The 19,782-nt window shown below is 48.0% G+C and overlaps 1 protein-coding gene across 6 annotated transcripts in view; it reads right to left on the bottom strand.

Moving 5' to 3' along the window:
• Nucleotides 1–19,782, bottom strand: part of GREB1L (GREB1 like retinoic acid receptor coactivator) — a 558,043-nt gene that overhangs the window by 208,246 nt on the left and 330,015 nt on the right. For all 6 annotated transcript variants that reach the window (XM_086965622.1, XM_086965621.1, XM_086965624.1 and 3 more), the window contains 3 exons: nucleotides 16,843–16,965; nucleotides 15,426–15,566; nucleotides 7,366–7,491 (listed from right to left, as the gene is read on the bottom strand). In XM_086965622.1, coding sequence (XP_086821748.1) covers nucleotides 7,366–7,491; nucleotides 15,426–15,566; nucleotides 16,843–16,965 — 390 coding nt within the window. The remainder of the gene's footprint in view (nucleotides 1–7,365; nucleotides 7,492–15,425; nucleotides 15,567–16,842; nucleotides 16,966–19,782) is intronic.

Genomic DNA, 19,782 nt, shown 5'->3' with positions numbered 1-19,782 from the left:
GGAGTCATGGTCGGTCTCCAGGCAGTAGAGGCACACATCGTGGGCGTCCGCCACCAACATGTTACGGCGGCACGACCCACAAGACTTAAGTCCGGGCATCCCAACGTGTACCAGGAGACAAGAAAAGAGGTAGTAAAAAAATTACTGAGGTACGTGCTCAATCCGGATCTGCGCCTTTGGTGCGGAAAAAGAAAGAACTGACGTCAGCGCTCATGGGTGGCGCCTAAGTAGTCTCCATGACATCATCTCGGTGATTAAGACGCCAGCAACGGACGCGGGCCACACAACGCCACCATCCGACGCGCAGGGTTACTGCTAAGCAAAACTTTACGGATCTTGTCTGGCGCCTGAGGATATTCTAAGGTAAGGAATCTATAACTAACATGTCTCTTTCAGATAGCATGCCCAAATCGGATAGTGAACTAGTAAGAAAGCATAAAATGTCACTGACACATAAGACTGCAGTGACCCTGAGGACATTTGTAGTATCCTTATTAATAATGCGAGATACAATTGGGCCAAATACCATCTAAACTGGCTACTAGAATCTGTGCAATTTTTTAAATCACAATACTGAAGCACTTTTGGCCTATACGAGCTGTATTCACGAGGACCTTTGTCTGGTTTTATTCTATGGGACATTACTGAATCTACTATTGTGAGGGTGAAAGTAATTAAAGAAGTTTGCTGGGCATACAAGAATATCACAGTAAGCTTTGTATGCTTTGTAGAATAAATCTAGAAAACCATCTGGACCCGAAGGCCATATCTTTAGTCAGTGCCCCCATCACTCTTTTAACCTCATTTGGGCTTATCAGCTTGTCTGGAGCTTTGACTCTTTTGGCTCTAAATAACAGAACAGAACTGCAGCCCAAAAAAAATCATTCTTTTCATATGAAATGCTTTCCTACAACTTATTTAAGAGAGAATAAAATGTTGACGAAAGCATTATTTATGTCTTCATACTCATAATAAAGTGTACCTGTAGTATTATCTCCCGTTTGTCTTATCTAATTTCTACTTTGTCTCTTCCGTATCTTGCAGGACAATAATTTATCTACTTCTTTGTTTTACTCATAACAGTGACTTTGCCTACATAAAAGTTTATATGCTAATTTATTCACAGGTAGTTTCTCGACTCACCTCCAGATATGTGCAACACTCGCGGCCCCACCCGCGCCGCCGCTGTGCTTCCTGTTTCCTGTTCCTCAGGCACGCCTATGCTCGCCGCAACGCTGCTGATGGTGCAAGCCCTGCTCTCCGGCTGGTTGCAAGCCCTGCTCGCCGGCAGGGAAGGATGAACGGCTGACGCGGCCCCACCCGCGCCGCCGCTGTGCTTCCTGTTCGCTGCTCCCGCTCCCGATGCTCCCTGACGCTTCCCGACCTCCTGATGTCCTCGCTAGTTAGCTGCTTTGCTAGCTAGCTGTCTCTCGTTTCGGAGCTGCCAGGGGGTCCTGCGGGCTGTTACAGCGCGGCAAACAACAACAGCAGCGCTGATTCTTTTGAGAGGTGTACGGGCTTCCCCTGCTTTCTCTGCAGCAGCGGCGGGGGAGCCACTAATCAGCCGCTAATCAGACCGAAATCCGCGGAGGATGGTGTACGCAGGCCCCTGAGGAGAGGGCTGTGGTGGCTGCAGCAAGAAGCTTCCAAGCGCTAAGGCAGGAGAGAGCGCCACCCAGTGACCTCAAGTGAACGGTGAGGTACCGGGAGTCGTTGGTCTGATCTGTTCTGCGAGGTGAGGCACACTGGACGGGGATGACAGGGCTTCTCCCAGCTCGCGCTTCGCTTTGTTTGTACCACACCCCCCCTGCAATCTTTCATTAACCTGCACGCTGCTGTCTTTGATCTTTTGATGGCGTAAGGAGAGCAAAGGAGATAGGCTGGCTTCTTGTACCATTGCGATTTTGCTACACATCTACATCTGCTTTGAGGGGAGCTATTCACTGACTCACTGTTAAATTAAGAAAATCCTCTTGTTCAAAATTTTCTTATTACCCTGAGCAAAGACAGGTGCGCCTTTTAAAAAAAAAAAAAAAAAACACACACATTTGCAAACTACGAATCCTGATGGCGGCAAGAGCGAGGGGCAAACAGCTCAAGCCAGAGCTGGGAAAGGAAGCGAAACTCCCTACTCCGATTAGCTCTCCATCAACTACAAGGGGGGAGAGAAAAGCAGAAGGAAAAAGCAACAAAAAGAAGCTCTACAACAGAAAGTAATGGAACTCAATGATCAAAGTAGAAAAAATAAGTATAATGTATTAAGGAAACAGATGGAGGAAGATAATGATATCAACGGGGACAATGAACAAGAGGAGGGCGAAGAGGATGAAGAGGCAGAAAGTCTGACTCTGTCGGAACTGTCAGCAGAATTGAGCTTGCACACTGCCAGCGACAAGGGGGACAAGGGGGAGGAGGATGGCAGAGATAAGGGTACAAAAACGGTCCAGGGGGGGGGAGACGTTGTCAATGTGGACCAACCGGTTAAGGCCGCTAATACGTCCCCTTCTTTGCGCCCTGAGAGGCGAGCTACCCTCAAACAATACCCTCTCTTCTCAAAACCCCTTTTGCAGCAGGGTCAACTTTCAAGCACTCCTTCACAAGGGGAGAGAGAACAAGGGGATACAAGAGTCACTTCAGAACGGGTGTCCTCCAACACGGCAGGGAGAGCAGGCAGCCCCGCAACGCAAAAGTCGCCACAGAAGACTCCGGTGCTAAACATCGCAGGGGCAGCAAGGCTGGAAGGAGCAGCAGCGCTGCCTTCACCAACGGCTTCCGCCTTGGATGTGGTCCCTCTCTTACACCCCCTGTCGTCGCCAACCACAAGTGCGAACTCTAGTCTAGCCCCAGGCAATAAGCAAACTACGACAGCTCCGAACCAAGCCCTAAGTTTAGAGAATTCCCTGACCTCCCAGGATGATGTCTTGCGCGTTCTCCCGAGTGCTACAAAAGCAAATAAGATGGAAGATATCCTAGTTACGATTCTCCAGGAACTAAGAGAATTCAAATTATCTCAGGCTCAGGAAATCTCACTTCTGCACAGCAGGCTTTCGAAGATGGAAGAGTGCCTTGGGAACATTCCTCTGAGGGTCTCCGAAGCCGAAGTTCGAATATCATCTCTAGAGGACTCACTGTCTACAATTCAGAAAAATCTTACAGAGGCCAACAGAGAGAAAACACATCTAGAGGAAAAGCTCCAGGACCTTGAGAATTACAATAGGAGATCGAATCTACGATTAGTAGGCATACCAGAGGGCCTTGAAAACAAGGATGTAGTTAGCTGGTCAGATTCATTATTAAAAAAAGCTATCCCTGAACTACAAGGTGACTTGACTATAACAAGGGCGCACAGAGTTCCTGCACATAAACCCAATAATTCAAAATTCCCCCGCACAATCCTCCTCAACTTTGCAGACTTTAGGGTTAAAGAAAAAATCCTAAATACCGCATTCGCTAAAAGAACTTTCAATGCAGAGGGGGTGAATAATTTCAGGATTTTTGGCGATATGTCGGCTGCATCTGCACACAGACGCAGAGACTTTGTGAAGCTCATAGACCCCTTTAAGAGCAAGGGAGCCCAGGCCATGATAGTGCAGCAATCAAAACTTAAAGTTTTGGCTAAAGGAAAAAATTTTATATTCACGACCCTACACGAAGCCCAGACACTACTGGACGGCCTTGGGGGATCATAAATCAAGTTGATGTACTCTGCTGAATTTATCACTAATCACTAATGCACGGCGGATACTTCTCGGAAACAGGAAGCACACAAGGATGCAAAGAGATGGCATCCAAAAGGAAGAGACAAGAGAGTAGGACGGAAGTGGGACTCTGGGGTCTCCGTCCACTCAGGGGGGGAGGGAAGGGGGGTGTCGCATGGGGGAAAAAAAGAGAGTTCAAATGCAATATGTTTTTTCACACTCTTATGACTACGGTATGAAGGTTATTCATCGATCTCTAGCACATGTCACTTTGGCTCATTTATGGATAACGATAAATTGACAAGACCATATAAATATAGTTGCCCATTTTGCACTGGGAGGTGTCTTAAACTTATTGCTAATTTTTCTTTTTTTTGTGGGAATTGTTTGGCTGCTTATTTGCATATTTTGCACAGACAAGGGTACTCTATTGTACATCTATCTTCATGTACAGTACAATGAATGGCATGTCTCCCCATACATCACTCTACACTTTTGCCGCTAGCTTGCATATTTGCACATGGAAACTCAGATTTTTATGAAAATCTCTATGAACTTTTCCTGTTATTGCTCTTTATTGTTAAATATTTTTATTAGTTATCATTTATCTATCCTGCTGCTGTTGCTTATATGCTTGCTCATTCTGCATACTTGCACTTGCACTTCAGCTAGGGGGCCACGTCCAATGTCTTGAATATCTAAATTTTCAAAACCGAGCTGCTATCTTTTTTTATCTTCATGTCTTGTGTAATGAATGATGGGTCTCCTCAGATAGCACTTTACATTTTTGCTGCTCGCTTGCATATTTGCACATTGAACTTTAGATTTCTTTTGAGTTTCTCTATGAATATCAGCTACTTTTGTTTTTTCATTGTTATATATTTGTAATATTTCTCAGTTTTTCATGTTGTTGCTGCTGTTTGCATATTTGCTCATTCTGCACTCGTGCACTTTAATTGAGGGCTACGTTCAATATTTTGAACATCAATGACATGGTGAAATTTATTTCATTAAATGTTAATGGGCTGAATAACGTTCGTAAAAGGAACGCTATTGAATGCTGGCTAAAAAATCTAACACCTGATGTTATCTATTTGCAGGAAACCCATCACAAAGATCAGGAAGAATCAGTTAAACTCTTTAAAAACTGGACGGGCTATAACATATCTGCTCCTGCAGGGTTGGCCCAGAGAGGAGTTTCCATTCTAATAGGAAGACATGTAGGTTTTAACCTTGAAGGATCGTACATAGATCCTAGAGGCAGATGGGCAGTCGCACACGGTAAATTAAATTATGTCAACATTATCTTTGCCACAATTTACGCACCTATTCTGGACGACCCACAACCTATTTTACAGGTTAAGCAGGCATTAACCGGCCTTTCTGGACCAATAATTTGGGGGGGTGATTTTAATCTATTACAAAACCCTCGATTGGACTCCTCCAAGAAAGACCGTCGACAGAATAAACCCCAAGTCTCATTAGCTGTTCAAAGCTGCAAGATAGATCTTGATGTTATTGACCATTGGCGCAATTTGAATCCCAACAAGCGTGAGTACACATGCCATTCAGCAAAATATACCTCTGCGTCAAGGCTGGATTTTTTCTTGTCCTCCCACGATCTAGAGTTATATAATTACGCTTACCTACCCAATGCCTTTTCGGATCACGCGGCTCTTTGCATGGAGGTTAAACTGGGGAATTACGAAGCAAGATCTATAAATAGATGGTTTTAAAAAAATAAAAAATAAAAAAATAAAAAAAGATATGTGCAACACTCCATGCTCAATTTGTGAACGATACATCTTATGCTACTGTGCAAATCTGAAAACCAGTTTCTCAAATTCAAGCCTTTTTAGTTGCTGTATATGAGAGAAACAAGTATGAGCAAAAGGTTTCTCCAGTAGTGCCTCTTTCACTGCATTCCACATTGTTAAATTCCAGTCCGCATTCACATTGAAATAATGTCAAATGCTGTTAGGTATGGATTCTCTTAGGACTATATCCTAACTTTTTTACCTCGTCCAATTACAGGCCAATTTTGCTCTTGGTACACTGAATAAAATCCTGGAAAAACTTCTCACCCCTCTTAATTGGGTTTCAGAGCCGGCTACAGTATGGAGTCAGCCCTACTCGGCGTCACTGAACATCTAAGGTGCCAGTTAGATAAAGGCGGCACTGCTGCTTTGATTCTTCTAGATCTCAGTACCGCTTTTGACACTTAACTATAACAGAGCTCAACAAATCTAAAAAATCTTTCTTGACCTGCAGGTGGAGTAAGTAGACTTTTCTACTCGACCTAACATCAATTGCACTTGACCCACAAATTGGCACCTGGCACTGCAGCGGCAAATATCACTCGCCAGGCCGGTCAAGTAGGCCTGAAAACTGACTCGCCCTTGAAGAAATTCACTCACATTTGCGAGCGGTTGAGTACATTTGTCGAGCCCTGTATAACCTACTCCTCCAAAGATTAGCAGATGAGTGTGCATGGTAAGCCCTAGACTTGGCTAAGTTCACTCTTGCAGGACTGTGTCTTTCAGATACATACTCAGCAGCATTATTCATAACCTTATCCACTATCATTTAGCGTGCCTCAGGGCTCCTCTCTCAGTCCAACCCTATCTAATCTCGATGTAAGCCCACTTGTGGATATTTTGGAGAGCTGTGGTTTCACTTTTCTCATATGCTGATGACACCCAGATTGTTGTTTCCTTGCCACCTCAGGAGAACTGATGCCTTAAGAAAGGGTCTGCATGGATGAATGCTAACTACCTCAAATTGAATGGGGAGAAGACCGAGACTCTTTTTATGGGCAACTAACCTCACCTTTGGGGACCCCATCTGTGACCTGAGGCTTTTGTTGCATCTCCAACTCCTGTACCCATTGTCAAGTGGCTCTGTTTTTGGATTGACAACAAGCTCTCAATGAACCATCAGATTACCAAGGTTGAGTCAACCTGTTTGGGAACCCTAAAATGGTTAAGGAAAATCTTTGGATGTCTTCCAGTCTCAGCTCAAATAACAGTGATTCAGACCTTGATTATTTCCAAGCTGGACAATGCCAATATATTCTTTTGTCTTGTGTCCCTAAGGTTTCGCTCAAGCCACTTCATATAGTGCAAAATGCAGCCGCAAGACTTTTACTGCATCCCCCTAACTTTATGTCTACGGCCACACTTCTTCATTATCTTCACTGACTACCAATTTAGAGGAGAGTTCAATTTAAAGCACTGTTACACACGTAAATGTATCTTAAACACTGGTACTCCCTATCTCAGAACTTTTGTGCTATCCTGCAGTTCCCAGAGTGAGGAGATCCCATCAAGGGGGTCGGGACTTCGCCTACCTGGGCCCAATACTGTGGAACTCATTACCATTCTTTATGAGATCTTGTCGCTCTCTCTCTCAGCCTTTTGCAAACTGTTAAAAACTTGGTTGTTATGATTCAGTGTGCACCGCTAGTTTGACTTGTGGTACCATGAGAAACTTAGCGCAGGGAAACGTCTTATTGGGTCGCCATGCACTTTATAAATCTGTAAAAATAATAATAATAATTTCACTGCAGCTCACAGATTGTTTCAGGCTGTGGGGAAAAGTTCAAGTTGGGACGAACAAAACTGCCTAAAAATCACAAAGCAAACAAATGGACATGACGGCTACTCACCTTGATCTATAGCCACACAGCCCGGACTAGGAGACGTAGAATGTGGCACATGTCTGGACAGCACTGTACTCCTGCCACCATTATTACTGCCATTAGCAACGTCAGGGGCACGTAACGTAAGAGGGACTAAAGATAGATAAAATAAAAAAAGTCAGAAAATACAGCCTAATAGTGCAATAAAGAGCAGTACAAACAGGGTGGATGACTAATATGAGGATGCCAGTATCCCTCTTGCCTTAAACCCAGAGCTGCTTTATGAAAATATAGAGACACTGATTAAACCAGGCAGCACAGCATCCAAATATCAAGACATTTATACATCAGGTTGTACAAAGTTGCTTCGAGTATTATTGGATTACCAGCAAGAGGAAAATGTGCAATAATTATACTGATTGAAAAACTGTAAAGAACTGGATATAAGCTTGATAAATGCAGAAAGGATTAAGTTCAAATAGTTGTAGTGTGACCAGCAGTACCATATAAAGGTTGTTTTTTCCTTCTATGTGCCTATCATAAGTCTGTAGATTACATGGATACAGGTACATAACGAGGTTCCCAAAGTGAAAAAAGTCGTGGATCCACAGAAAATGAATTACATCACAATGGGAAAGGGGTGCGGATGGAAAACAGCAGCAAGAGTAAAGAGGAAGCAGTGAGGGGAATATGGTATGAGGCTGGGTAACAAAACACAGTAACGTGGCTGGAGGGAAATGGGTATTGCAGAGGCATAGACCACAATAAGTATTTAAGGATGTCTTTAGTCCTGAGCCTTTCCATCGTCACCACCTCACCACGTTTCTGTCTCAGCATTCAAGCCTCCAAAGAAGCAGGTTCAGGGACGAGTGTGTCAGCTACTTTCTGCTACAGACCATAAGCACAAATGAATGTTAACTGGTCACCGTCATTGCTTTAGATTAAAGAATCTTCTCCCTGACATTATTCATCCTTCCGATATATCTGTAAGAAACAGTAGTTAGAGTTAGATTCCTTACCTTAGAATATCCCCAGGTGTCAGACTGGATCCGGAAAGTTTTGTGTAGCAGTACCCCTGCACGTCGGTAGGCGTCGTCTGCGGCTCCGCATCCGTCGTCGTGGTCGCCGGGATGACGTCGGAACACTTAGACGCCGCCCTTGCGCGCGGACGTCCGTTCTTGTACATTCTTTCCGCTCCAGGAAAGCAGAGCCATGCCAGAGACCGACACTGGTGCCATAAAACTAGGGCCCTCAAAGGGAAATACCTTAACCCTAGATATGGGTCAACAGAACGGGGAGGATGGGTGCGGCGGTAAGGAATCTAATACTAACTACTGTTTCTTACAGATATATTGTTACCGAAGGTAAGTAACTTGTGCATCTGAAAGAAACAGGTTAGTGTTCGATTCCTTACCTTAGAATAGATACCCCAGCAATACCAACCCCGGTGGTGGATCTGCGGACCAAGATCACACTAAAAAGTCCTGGAGAACGGAACGGCCGAAAAAGCCATCTCTCCGGACTTGGCTGTCCAGGCAGTAGTGTCTAGCAAACGTGTGCAGCGAGGCCCACGTAGCTGCCTGACAGATGTCCTGTAAAGGGACTCCCCGACCCAGGGCAGTAGTAGCCACCGTGGCCCGAGTGTTATGGGCCCTCAGCCCAACAGGGGGCTCCTTTTTAGCCAAGGAGTAACGGACCTTGATGCACAACACGACCCACCGAGAGATGGTCCGTTTGTGCATCGCCCGTCCCTGCTTCGCGCCCACGTAACCAACAAAGAGCTGGTCATTCACCCGGAACTGGCGTGTGCGATCAAGGAAGGAGGAAATCGCATGTTTTGGGTCCAGACGGTGGAGCCTCTCTTCCTCTTTCGAGGGATGCGGAAAGACGGTGGGCAAGGTGATGGACTGCCCGATGTGAAAGGCCATAACCACCTTGGGCAGGAAAGAAGGACGCGTTCTTAAAACAACCTTGTCCAGATGGACAGAAAAGAAAGGAGGCTTAGAAGAAAGAGCCTGAAGCTCACTCACTCTCCTGGCAGAGGTGATGTCAACCAGGAATGCAGTCTTGAGAGTCAGAAGATGAAGAGGGCAATTGTAAAGTGGCTCGAAAGGAACGCACATCAGATAGGTTAAAATAAGGTTCAAGTCCCACTGAGGCATCACAAAAGGAACAGGAGGAAACATGTGCGTGATGCCCTTCAAGAATCTATTGACAACAGGGGACTTGAAAAGAGAGGGCTGATCAGGAAGCCTTGAGAAGGCAGAAATGGCAGAGAGGTAGCCCTTCAGAGTGCCCAGAGCAGAGCCTTACTGGGCAAGAGAAAGAAGGAAGAGGAGAACCCCTGCAGGGGGGCCAGAGAGAGGATCCACAGCCTTTGCTGTGCAACATGCCACAAATTTGTTCCACCTGCAGGCGTATACCGATTTTGTGGAGAGAAGCCCGACTGCCAGAACCACATCACAGACTTCAGGAGGCAAGTCAAATGGCCTCAACTGCCGTCGCTCAATTTCATAAATGGAGGTGGAGGCTGGACAGGTTCGGGTGGAGGACCGTCCCCTGCTGCTGTGACAGAAGGTCCTCCTGAAGAGGCAGACGAATCGGGGGATCGACTGACATGCTGAGTAGCTCGGGATACCAGTATCTTCGTGCCCAGTCCGGAGCCACAAGGATGACTTGGGCCCGGTCTCGCCTGATCTTCTTCAGCACTATGGGCAGAAGTGGTATAGGCGGAAAGGCGTACAACAGAACGCAGCTCCACTCGCGACGAAAAGCGCCACCGAGCGAGTGCCGCCTTGGAAATTCCAAAGCGCAAAACTGATGACATTGCACGTGTCGGTGGCGTCTTCGGTGGCGAATAGATCTAACCAAGGCTCTTCCCACTGCTGAAAGAGACATTGCGCCACGACCGAGTTCAGACGCCATTCGTGATCCATCATGCACCGGCGGAGGAGTTCGTCCGCCCTGGCGTTTAGGGAACATGCCAGGTGTTGAACCACCAGGGTGACGCCCTGGTGTTCCAGCCATGTCCAGAGGCGCAGAGCCTCTTGACAAAGGGTCCACGACCCCACCCCACTTGTTGCAGTACCACATGGCGGTGGTGTTGTCTGTGAACACCTGCACCACACTTCCCCGGAAAGAGGGAGGGAATGCTTTCAGTGCAAGTCGGATCGCCCACAGTTCTAGAAGGTTAATGTGGAGCCGGGACTCCGCAGGAGACCAGAGGCCTCTGATCTCCCTCTCTCCCATGTGGCCTCCCCATCCGAGGAGGGACGCATCTGTAACTACTACGTGCTCCGGTTGGGGAAGGGAGAGAGATCTGCCACTGACTCAATCGCGGTTCGTGAGCCACCACGGCAACTGTTTTGCAGTGCCCTCCGAGATCCGGACGCAATCGGACAGGTTGCCCTGATGCTGTGCCCACTGAAACTTCAGGTCCCAGTGCAGAGCCCGCATCCGCCACTGAGCGTGATGCACCAGAAGGATGCAGGAGGCCATCATCCCCAGGAGCCGCAGCGTCAACCTGACCGAGACTCGGGATAAAGGCAGCCTGAATATCCCGAACCCGCTGTCCGGGGGGAAAAACCCTAAACTGTGCTGAGTCCAGAACTGCTCCGATGAAAAGGAGCTTCTGCAAGGGGCACAGGTGTAACTTTGGCACATTGATGGAGAACCCCAGCGAGTGCAGGAGGTCGGCCGTAGTCTGGAGGTGGGAGACGACTGCTTGGGGCGAGCCCGCCTTCAACAACTAGCCCGTGGGGCGCTGGTAAGGCCGAAGGAGAGCACGGTAAACTGAAAGTGCTCGTGGCCTACCGTGAACCGCAGGTAATGCCGGTGGGCCTACAGGACGGGGATGTGGAAATACGCGTCCTGCAAGTCCAACGCTACCATCCAGTCTTCTGGTCCAGGGCAGCTAGGACTTGAGCCAAAGTGAGCATCTTGAACTTATTTTTCCGGAGGAAGTCGTTGACGCTCCTTAGATCCAAGATAGGGCGTAGGTCCCCTTTGCCCTTCTTGGGTACCAGAAAGTAGTGGGAATAGCAACGACGTCCTACTTCTGGCCCAGGAACGCGCTCGACAGCCCCCTTGGCCAAGAGGGCCGTTACTTCCTCCTGCAGAAGTTGCAAGTGATCCCCCGACATGCGATGGTACTGCGGTGGCATGGATGGAGGGGTCGCCTCGAAGGGGAGGGAGTAGCCCCTTCGTACGATTTGCAGCACCTACCTGTCCGATGTGATGGAGCGCCAGTGGTGGAGGTGATGGCGAACCATGACCCATACTGACGTTGAATGGGCCTGAAAACTCAGACTAGGAGGATTTTGAGGCAGATGATGCGGGGGCGGGTGTGGACTGGCCTTGCCTGTGTCCCCTGGCACCGCCACGGTGGTTACCGCGACCGCGTTGAGGTGGGTTCTGCGGCCTGTGGCTACCTGAACGTGAGGGGGCGCCCCTTCCTTGGCCACGAAAGGGACGAAATGTGGAAGTCTGCTGGCGTTGGCCGAGGCCCAAGGACTTGGCCGTAGCCCTGGAGTCCTTAAAACGTTCCAGCGCGCTGTCCGCCTTGTCACCAAAAAGGCGACGGCCATCAAAGGTCATGTCCATAAGGGATGCTTGGACATCGCCCAAAAAGCTGGCGGACCTCAGCCAGGCGTGGAGGCGAACCGCCACCGTCGTTGCAATCGCCCTGCCTAGCGAGTCCGTGGTATCCAGCCCACACCGAATGGAATATCATGCTGCGTCCCTGCCCCTCCGCAAGAGCCTGGGTCAGCTTTGCCTGGACCTCCACCGGGCATTGCGGCAGCACTTCCACAACCGTATCCCAATAAGAGTGGGAGTAACAGCCCAAAAGGCAGGCGGTGTTGACAGACCGAAACCCCAAACTCAGTGAGGAGAACAGCTTCTTACCAAACTGGTCGTACCTTTTGGATTCCCGATCCGGAGGGGTGGTCAGGAATGCGGTCTGGGATGTCGAGGCCTGGATCACCAGGCTCTTAGGGGTGGGGTGAACGGACAGGAAACTGGGGTCGCCCGGAGCCGGCGTCGGGCCACGTTCCGATCCACAGGGAGGCCTGTGGAGGGCTTGGACCAGGTGCCCAACAGAACGTCAGTGAGGGCCTCGTTGAACGGCAGGAGAGGCTCCGAGGAGCTTACCTGCGGTTTGAAAACCTCAGTGAGAAGGTTAGTCCTCACGGCCGCGACTGGGAGCTCAAGCTCCAAGGCCTTGGCTGCCCGAGTCAACACCACGCTTTATGCAGTCCCCTCCTCCGTAGCCACGGAAGGAGGGGAGACAAAACCAGTGTCGGGCGAGGTGTCCAGACCACTGGCCTCCCAAGTTTGTCCGTCCAGTCCTGACTCAACTGGCACTGCAGTGCCAGAGGGTCCTCAGACCCCTCCCAATCCCCCTCGTCCTCCATCTCCTGAAAGTCAGGAAGAAAGGATGGAGCGGGATCGTCGGTGAAGGGCTCCCCTATTGGAGTAGAAGACGGTGCCGGTCCAACGCTGGATCCAGACCGGGGCAGGGATCGGGGCCGCCGCCGCCCGAGGGCGACACCCTTGGTGACAATGCCGGCGGAGGGGTCGTAAGGTCGACTGGCGTCGACACGGATCCAAGCCGGGATTCTGAGGAGCCCTGCGGTGTCGGGACCGAACCCGAAGCACTCGACTTTGCCAGTGCCGGGGCCGAAGCTCCCAGAGGGGTCCGCGGGGCCCGAAGGCACCTCGACGGAGGGAAGCGCAACCTCATGGCCATGAGGAAGGCGCTGATCTCCTCCGGCGTTGCGTTCAGCCCAGGGACCGGCGGGTGTGGAGCTGGATGCGGCGCTTGCGGCTCCACGCGGGGGTGTCGCACCAGAGCGTCGGGGGAGTCGAGGGATTCAGAAGAGCGATGTTGCTTCTTCGACTTCTTGTGCCTCGATTACCTGAGGACTTCGAACCCGACAAGTGGTGTCGACTCGCCGAGCTACTGTGGCCCCGCGACCGGTCCTTCGACCTCCTCCTGGACCGGGACCTCGAGCGGCACGGGGCAGACTGCCAGATCTCGAGTTGCTTACGGGACCTCTCCCGCCTAGCTTTCGAGGTCAAGGCCCGACAGTCTGGGTACGCCTTGTCATCATGGTCGGCCCGAGGCAATAAAGGCAACGACAGTGGGGGTCGGTAATCGGCATCAGTCGGTTACAGTCGTCACAGCGCTTGAACCCGTGCATCCCTACCGGAGTCGAATAACGACTCGAGAAGATCAAAAATAGATTGAAAAAAGTTAGTCAAGAAGTGACTAAGGAGTATTGCTCTTCCCGGATCTGCGCTTGCAGGCGCAGAAAAAAGAAGAACTGACGTCAGCACGCGAGGGCGGCGTCTTAAGTACTCCGACGACGTCATCCCGGCGACCACGACGCAGACGAAGGATGCGGAGCCGCAGACGACGCCTACCGACGCGCAGGGGTACTGCTACACAAAACTTTCCGGATCCAGTCTGACGCCTGGGGATATTCTAAGGTAAGGAATCTAACACTAACCTGTTTCTTTCAGATAAACTAAGCAGTTTGGTGACTCTGAAATTAGAGCTCGGTTTAAGGATGCTTGATTGAAATCTGAAATTCTTAATCGCAGTAAAGGGTCAGCTCACTGAAGGCAAGAATACCATTCAGATGGTGAAGATGCCAAATAAAATCCCTGACCGGGGTTATTAACCTTTTTACTTCTGTGAACTCCCACTTCACCATAACTGCAATTTATGGACCACACAACGAATTATTACAGAATCTGGGAACCCCTACTCAGTCATTACTGGAAGCCAGGTACCATGGCCTGAGACACTTCTACAATTTCAACCTCCAAACAATACAGAAAAATACAGAAACAAGTATACATCAAATAACAAATATGGAAAATTTGTATTTAATTTACAAAACGAAAATAAAGTTTTAATTTTAATAGGAAGCTTGGAGCTTTTCTAAACTTGTTTTTTTAATTGTAAATGTTAATGAAAGAGAACCCAACAGCGGACTTACAGCTCTGCACCGCACGCTAGTTTCATTAGTATCAAAGTCCTGCACACTAGCACTCCAGCAACTGCCGTTGTATGGTGCCTCTGGGTTCCAGATCCTTAATCGATAAAGAGAATGAGGGTGTGCCAGGTAATGAAGTCCAGTCAATCTTGTAGTTTCAAAACCTTTATTTATACTTATTTTTTCTCAATAGCACATACAGCTCAGCCAATGTGTTTCGTTCCAAAACAGTAGGAACTTGGTCAGGGTGCCTTAGATTACTGCAGATAGACAAAGCGGTTTCTAATAAAGTAGAGTACGAGTTGGTGGTGAAAAAGTATCCACCTGAAAGCGTTAATTTTTCTGCACAGCTTGAGTTTGAGCCGGGGAAGGACGCAGCTGAATCTTAGGAGTGGGAAGAAGAGCTTGGAAGGGCTGGTATTGAAAAAACTCAGACCCCAGGTGGGAGAAAAGTTACATAAGTCAGTTCCTAAGAATCAGCTGTGTCCTTTCTGGGCTCAAACTCAAGCTATGCAGGAAGATTAACGCTTTCAGGCGGATACTTTTTCACCACCAACTCGGACTCTACTTTATTAGAAGCCGCTTCGTCTATCTGTAAGGGGGGGTTGGAGGAAGAGTGGAGGGTTGAGGGCCTTTACTAATGTAGATTACCAAGTTGGTGTGCTTGAATTTTGATCAGAACAATAAAATATTTGTAGCAATAAAACCGAAATTGTCTGGGTTCATAAAAGTGTAGACAACGCAAATTTGTAGAACTGAACTCTTATAAACAAACCCTCAATAGATCGCAAAAACTTAAATCAGGAGTCGCAGGAATTAGGGGCTGGGGTAGTTAACCTTTTCCTTGCTGCCGTCGGCCATTGGCCGACGGCAGCACTACCTCCCCAGTGCTGCCGTCAGCCAATGGCTGACGCAGCCCCGCCCGCGCACGGAAACGCCCACACCGCGGCGGAATTACCGCCGCGGTTAACGGGTTAAATCAATGGAAAACAAATAATAATAATAATAATAATAATAATAAAATAGGTGAAACATTAACATCCCACACATTATCAATATTGTACAAAACAAAGTAAATCCTACCTGAGCTGAATGCTTTCCCTATGAGCTGCCCTGGCAATGCCAGTGGCTTTACGATGCCTTTGTTTCGTGGCATAGACAGGTCCTGGGTCCCACTCAGGTTAACAGCAGCAACTCCTTTGGCTGGACTGTACGAGGTGCACTCTGGTAAGGGAAATACACTATTAAATTAAAAGCAAACTTTGCCTAAATTCATGGACTGTTGGGTAAGTCCCATTTTCCAGAAATATCGGTTTAAAAAGGTTTTATTTCATAACATATACAACTGATACATATAGCATAATATTACAAAATAAACCTAAGAAATGTTATAACCGATAAATGAATTAAAAGCATTAACTATCTCACCCACAACTACAGGGATTACCCTTAAAGGACACACATCTGATCAAATGCCATTCCCTGCAAAAAAACAAAATACAATGCACAATGAGCAAATGTGTTTTTTCTCCAGACCATGACCAATAGAAGGCCAGTGTGGCTAGGAGGCAGACAACTACACACGAAAGAAGTGGGAAACATTAGATTTCAAAGTAGCAATGAAAACCTACAAAAAAAGGGAAACCAAATAGCAATCGCTCCATTCATCCCACCCAACAGGTAAGACTCCTTTAGAAGCAGAAGACTTAAGCACAGGACAGCTGTCGCACTGTGCACCCTATGCACATCATGCCTCCAAAAATACACCTACCTATTTTTATGCAGTAAGAGATAGATAAACGCACACAACACACACTCCCCATCACCATAAACACACCTACCATCCTCATGTGGAAAAGCAAGGGTCCCTTACAAGAACATGCCAGTTGAACAGTCTCCTCTATGAGAGTGGGTTATAAGGAGTGCACTCAAAGTTATAATTCTGCTGCCATTAGTGTCTGACATAGTTTGAGATGACGAGGCACTCAACACTCTCACTCAGGCTGGGAGCTCACTTTGGACTAGATTCAAGGACGGATGTAAAAGTATATATATGGACCACTTCTAGTGAACGTGCAGGTTGTCCAGTTTATTGGGGGAAAAACACGTGCCAATCCAGAAAAAGGTAAAATCGTAGTGTTATATTATGTATGTTTATGAAGCGCACTATCACCCACGAGGGAATCCTGGAGATGAGCAAGTGTGTGTGCGACAAGTCTTGCCTATAGTTGTGCAGATTTGCTCTTGCAAGGCATTCAAAGAACTTACATCTCCACCAGAAGGGAGTATTAACCACATTTTTCAATATTCACTCTTCACAAAAATCAGCTCCAAACTGTGAGCAGCTAGTGAATAATGGGCAATTTCTTTCCATCTTTTCCATTGCCAGGGTGATTTATATTCACGTCTCACGCCCCAGCAAGGAGGAAAACGTTGGCAATCTTCACCAAGCAGTGCAATAAATTTCAGTCAAGACACTTTGAATTTTCAGTTATTTTACCTGTCTGCATAAAGCCTGACTTGTACCCATTAGTCGTTTCACTTTCTGGCGTTGAAGAAGGAGACCCTGAACAGTTGGGTTTTGTGGAATGGCTACCAGCAGGCGAAAGCCGACTTCTACATTCTGCAAAGTCAACAGACAGACTTTTGAACAAAAAAAATTACCACAATTACATGATTACATTTTTCCACATTTACATTTTGTGTAGTCCGTACGCGAGAAACTTCCACACTGGTTTTTTTTCATGGTTCTCTCAACATTTATTATGTACAAAAGAAATCCATCCAAATAGAGTAACTAAAAGAGGACACCCAGCTGTCTAACGTCTCCATGAAAGATTGAGCACGTAAAACTCCTACTCAGGACAGTGAAGGATGAATAAGGACAAATTGAGTATATCACACAAAGGATTTTTTTCCATGACTAGGTGAATTGAGATGCAAGTCAAAAGTAGATTACACATATTCACTAAAAATGGTTATAAATCAGGGTCTTAGATACAATCACAAAATAGCTGTTCCTAGGCAGCTAACGATGAACAAAAATGGGCTACAATTTACCCTAAGTTCTGTATGTGACAATCTTAAATGCAGTTACACACAGAGCCTTCACCACATTTGACCGAATTGCATATTTGAGACAATTAGACTCTTTGGGGTGCCTATAGTATTTGAGTTATAACAGCCCCCTCCTCCCACACCTCACCAACGCGACTGGCTCATAAGCGAAGGGGTCTCTCATAGATGTATAACCTATGTGAGTGACTTCGACAAAAACAGCAATATTGTGCTGGCCTTCATCTTAACACTTCCTGCAAATACAGACTGTTGTCTGTGAGACCCACCAGTGTGTGGGTGGAGGGATTGGGGTTTCAACCGACCCTGACAAAGCCCTACAAAATCAATATGACTTTTCTCCATTGCTTGATGTGAAGTGATAAGAGCGATACAGTTCTTCTGTTAATTAAGACTACCTCACCCGAGCTCGGGATTTCCAATGGTCTGCCTGTAACCGATCCCAACGTTCAATGCACTTTCACCTTCAAGGACGCCACCCGCAAACACCACCAATTGATCCAATCCACCAAGAAATCAGCATTCAAGGATCGACTCGACAACAACACCCACAACAGCAAGGAATTATTCAACATCGTCAAAGAATTTACCAACCCCACCGCCGGCACCAACATCACTCCCTCCCAAGACCTCTGCGACTCTCTTTCCTCTTTCTTCCACAACAAAATCGCCGACATTCATAACAGCTTTGAAAACCTGCCCGAAGAACAACCCACTCCACCCACCTCCGAACCAAAACAACACTCTCACAACCTTTGCGCGTGGAACCCAATCACGACTGAAGACACCATCCGTCTGATGAACTCCATCCACTCAGGTTCACCAACTGACCCATGCCCCCACCACATCTTTATCAAAGCTGACTCCATCATCGCACCCCATCTCCGCGAGGTCATCAACTGCTCCTTCAACTCCGCTACCTTCCCAGAAAGCTGGAAACATGCCGAACTCAGCGCCCTTCTAAAGAAATCCACAGCGGACCCCTCTGGACTTAAGAACTACCGCCCCATCTCACTCCTCCCCTTCCCGGCCAAAGTCAACGAGAAAGCCATCAATAGTCAGCTCGCCGCCTTTCTTGAATCCAACAATTCACTTGACCCCTCACAGTCCGGCTTCCGTGCCAAACTCGGCATCGAAACCACCCTCATCGCTGCTACAGACGACATCCGAACGCTACTGGACAACGGAGAAACAGTTGCCCTCATCCTACTTGACCTCTCCGCAGCCTTCGACACAGTCTGTCATAACACCCTCATACAACGCCTCAGCAACGTCGGAATACAAGGAAAAGCGTTGGACTGGATCATCTCGTTCCTCCCCGGAAGAACCCAGAGAGTCCGCCTCCCTCCATTCAAATCCGAGGCCACCGAAGTCATCTGCTACGTACCACAAGGATCATCACTCAGTCCCACCCTCTTCAACGTGTACATGAGTCCCCTCGCATCCATCGCGCGACAACACAACCTCAACATCAACATCTCCTACGCTGACGACACCCAGCTAATCCTCTCCCTCACCAAAGACCCTAACACTGCCAAAACCAATCTACACGAGGGAATGAAAGAAGTAGCCGAATGGATGAAGACCAGCCGCTTAAAACTAAACTCGGACAAAACGGAAGTCCTCATCTTAGGATCATCCCCCTCTGCATGGGACGACTCATGGTGGCCACCTGCTCTGGGCACAGCACCCATACCTACAGATCACGCACGTAACCTGGGCTTCATCCTAGACTCCTCCCTCTCGATGACCAGACAAGTCAACGCCGTCTCTTCATCATGCTTCAACATCCTACGCATGCTCAAAAAAATCTTCCGCTGGATCCCCACCGAAACAAGAAAGACAGTCACCCACGCACTAGTCACTAGCCGACTAGATTATGGAAACACCCTCTACGCCGGAACCACAGCCAAACTACAGAAAAAACTTCAACGCCTCCAAAACGCCTCAGCCAGACTCATACTGGACATCCCCCGTCAAGCTCACATTTCCGGTCACCTGAAAGATCTCCACTGGCTTCCCGTCAACAAGAGAATAACGTTCCGCCTCCTCACCCACGCACACAAGGCCCTCTACGACCTAGGACCCGAATGCCTCAACAAACGACTGTCCTTCTACACACCCACCCGCCAACTACGTTCATCCAATCAAGCCCTCGCCGCAATTCCGCGCATCAATAGATCCACCATGGGAGGAAGATCTTTCTCCTACTTAGCGGCCAAAACCTGGAATTCTCTCCCCACTCACCTCCGCCTCACACAGAACCACCTCTCCTTCAGAAAACAGCTAAAAACCTGGCTATTCGATAAGTAATGCACCCACCCTCCCTCAAGCGCCTTGAGACCCTCTGGGTGAGTAGTGCGCT

The sequence above is a fragment of the Lissotriton vulgaris genome, chromosome 4_1 (genome assembly GCF_964263255.1).
Source record: "Lissotriton vulgaris chromosome 4_1, aLisVul1.2, whole genome shotgun sequence".
Lineage (NCBI taxonomy): Eukaryota > Metazoa > Chordata > Amphibia > Caudata > Salamandridae > Lissotriton > Lissotriton vulgaris.
The sequence above is the reverse complement of the archived record's forward strand: the minus strand, read 5'-3'. Positions and strand labels throughout refer to the sequence as shown.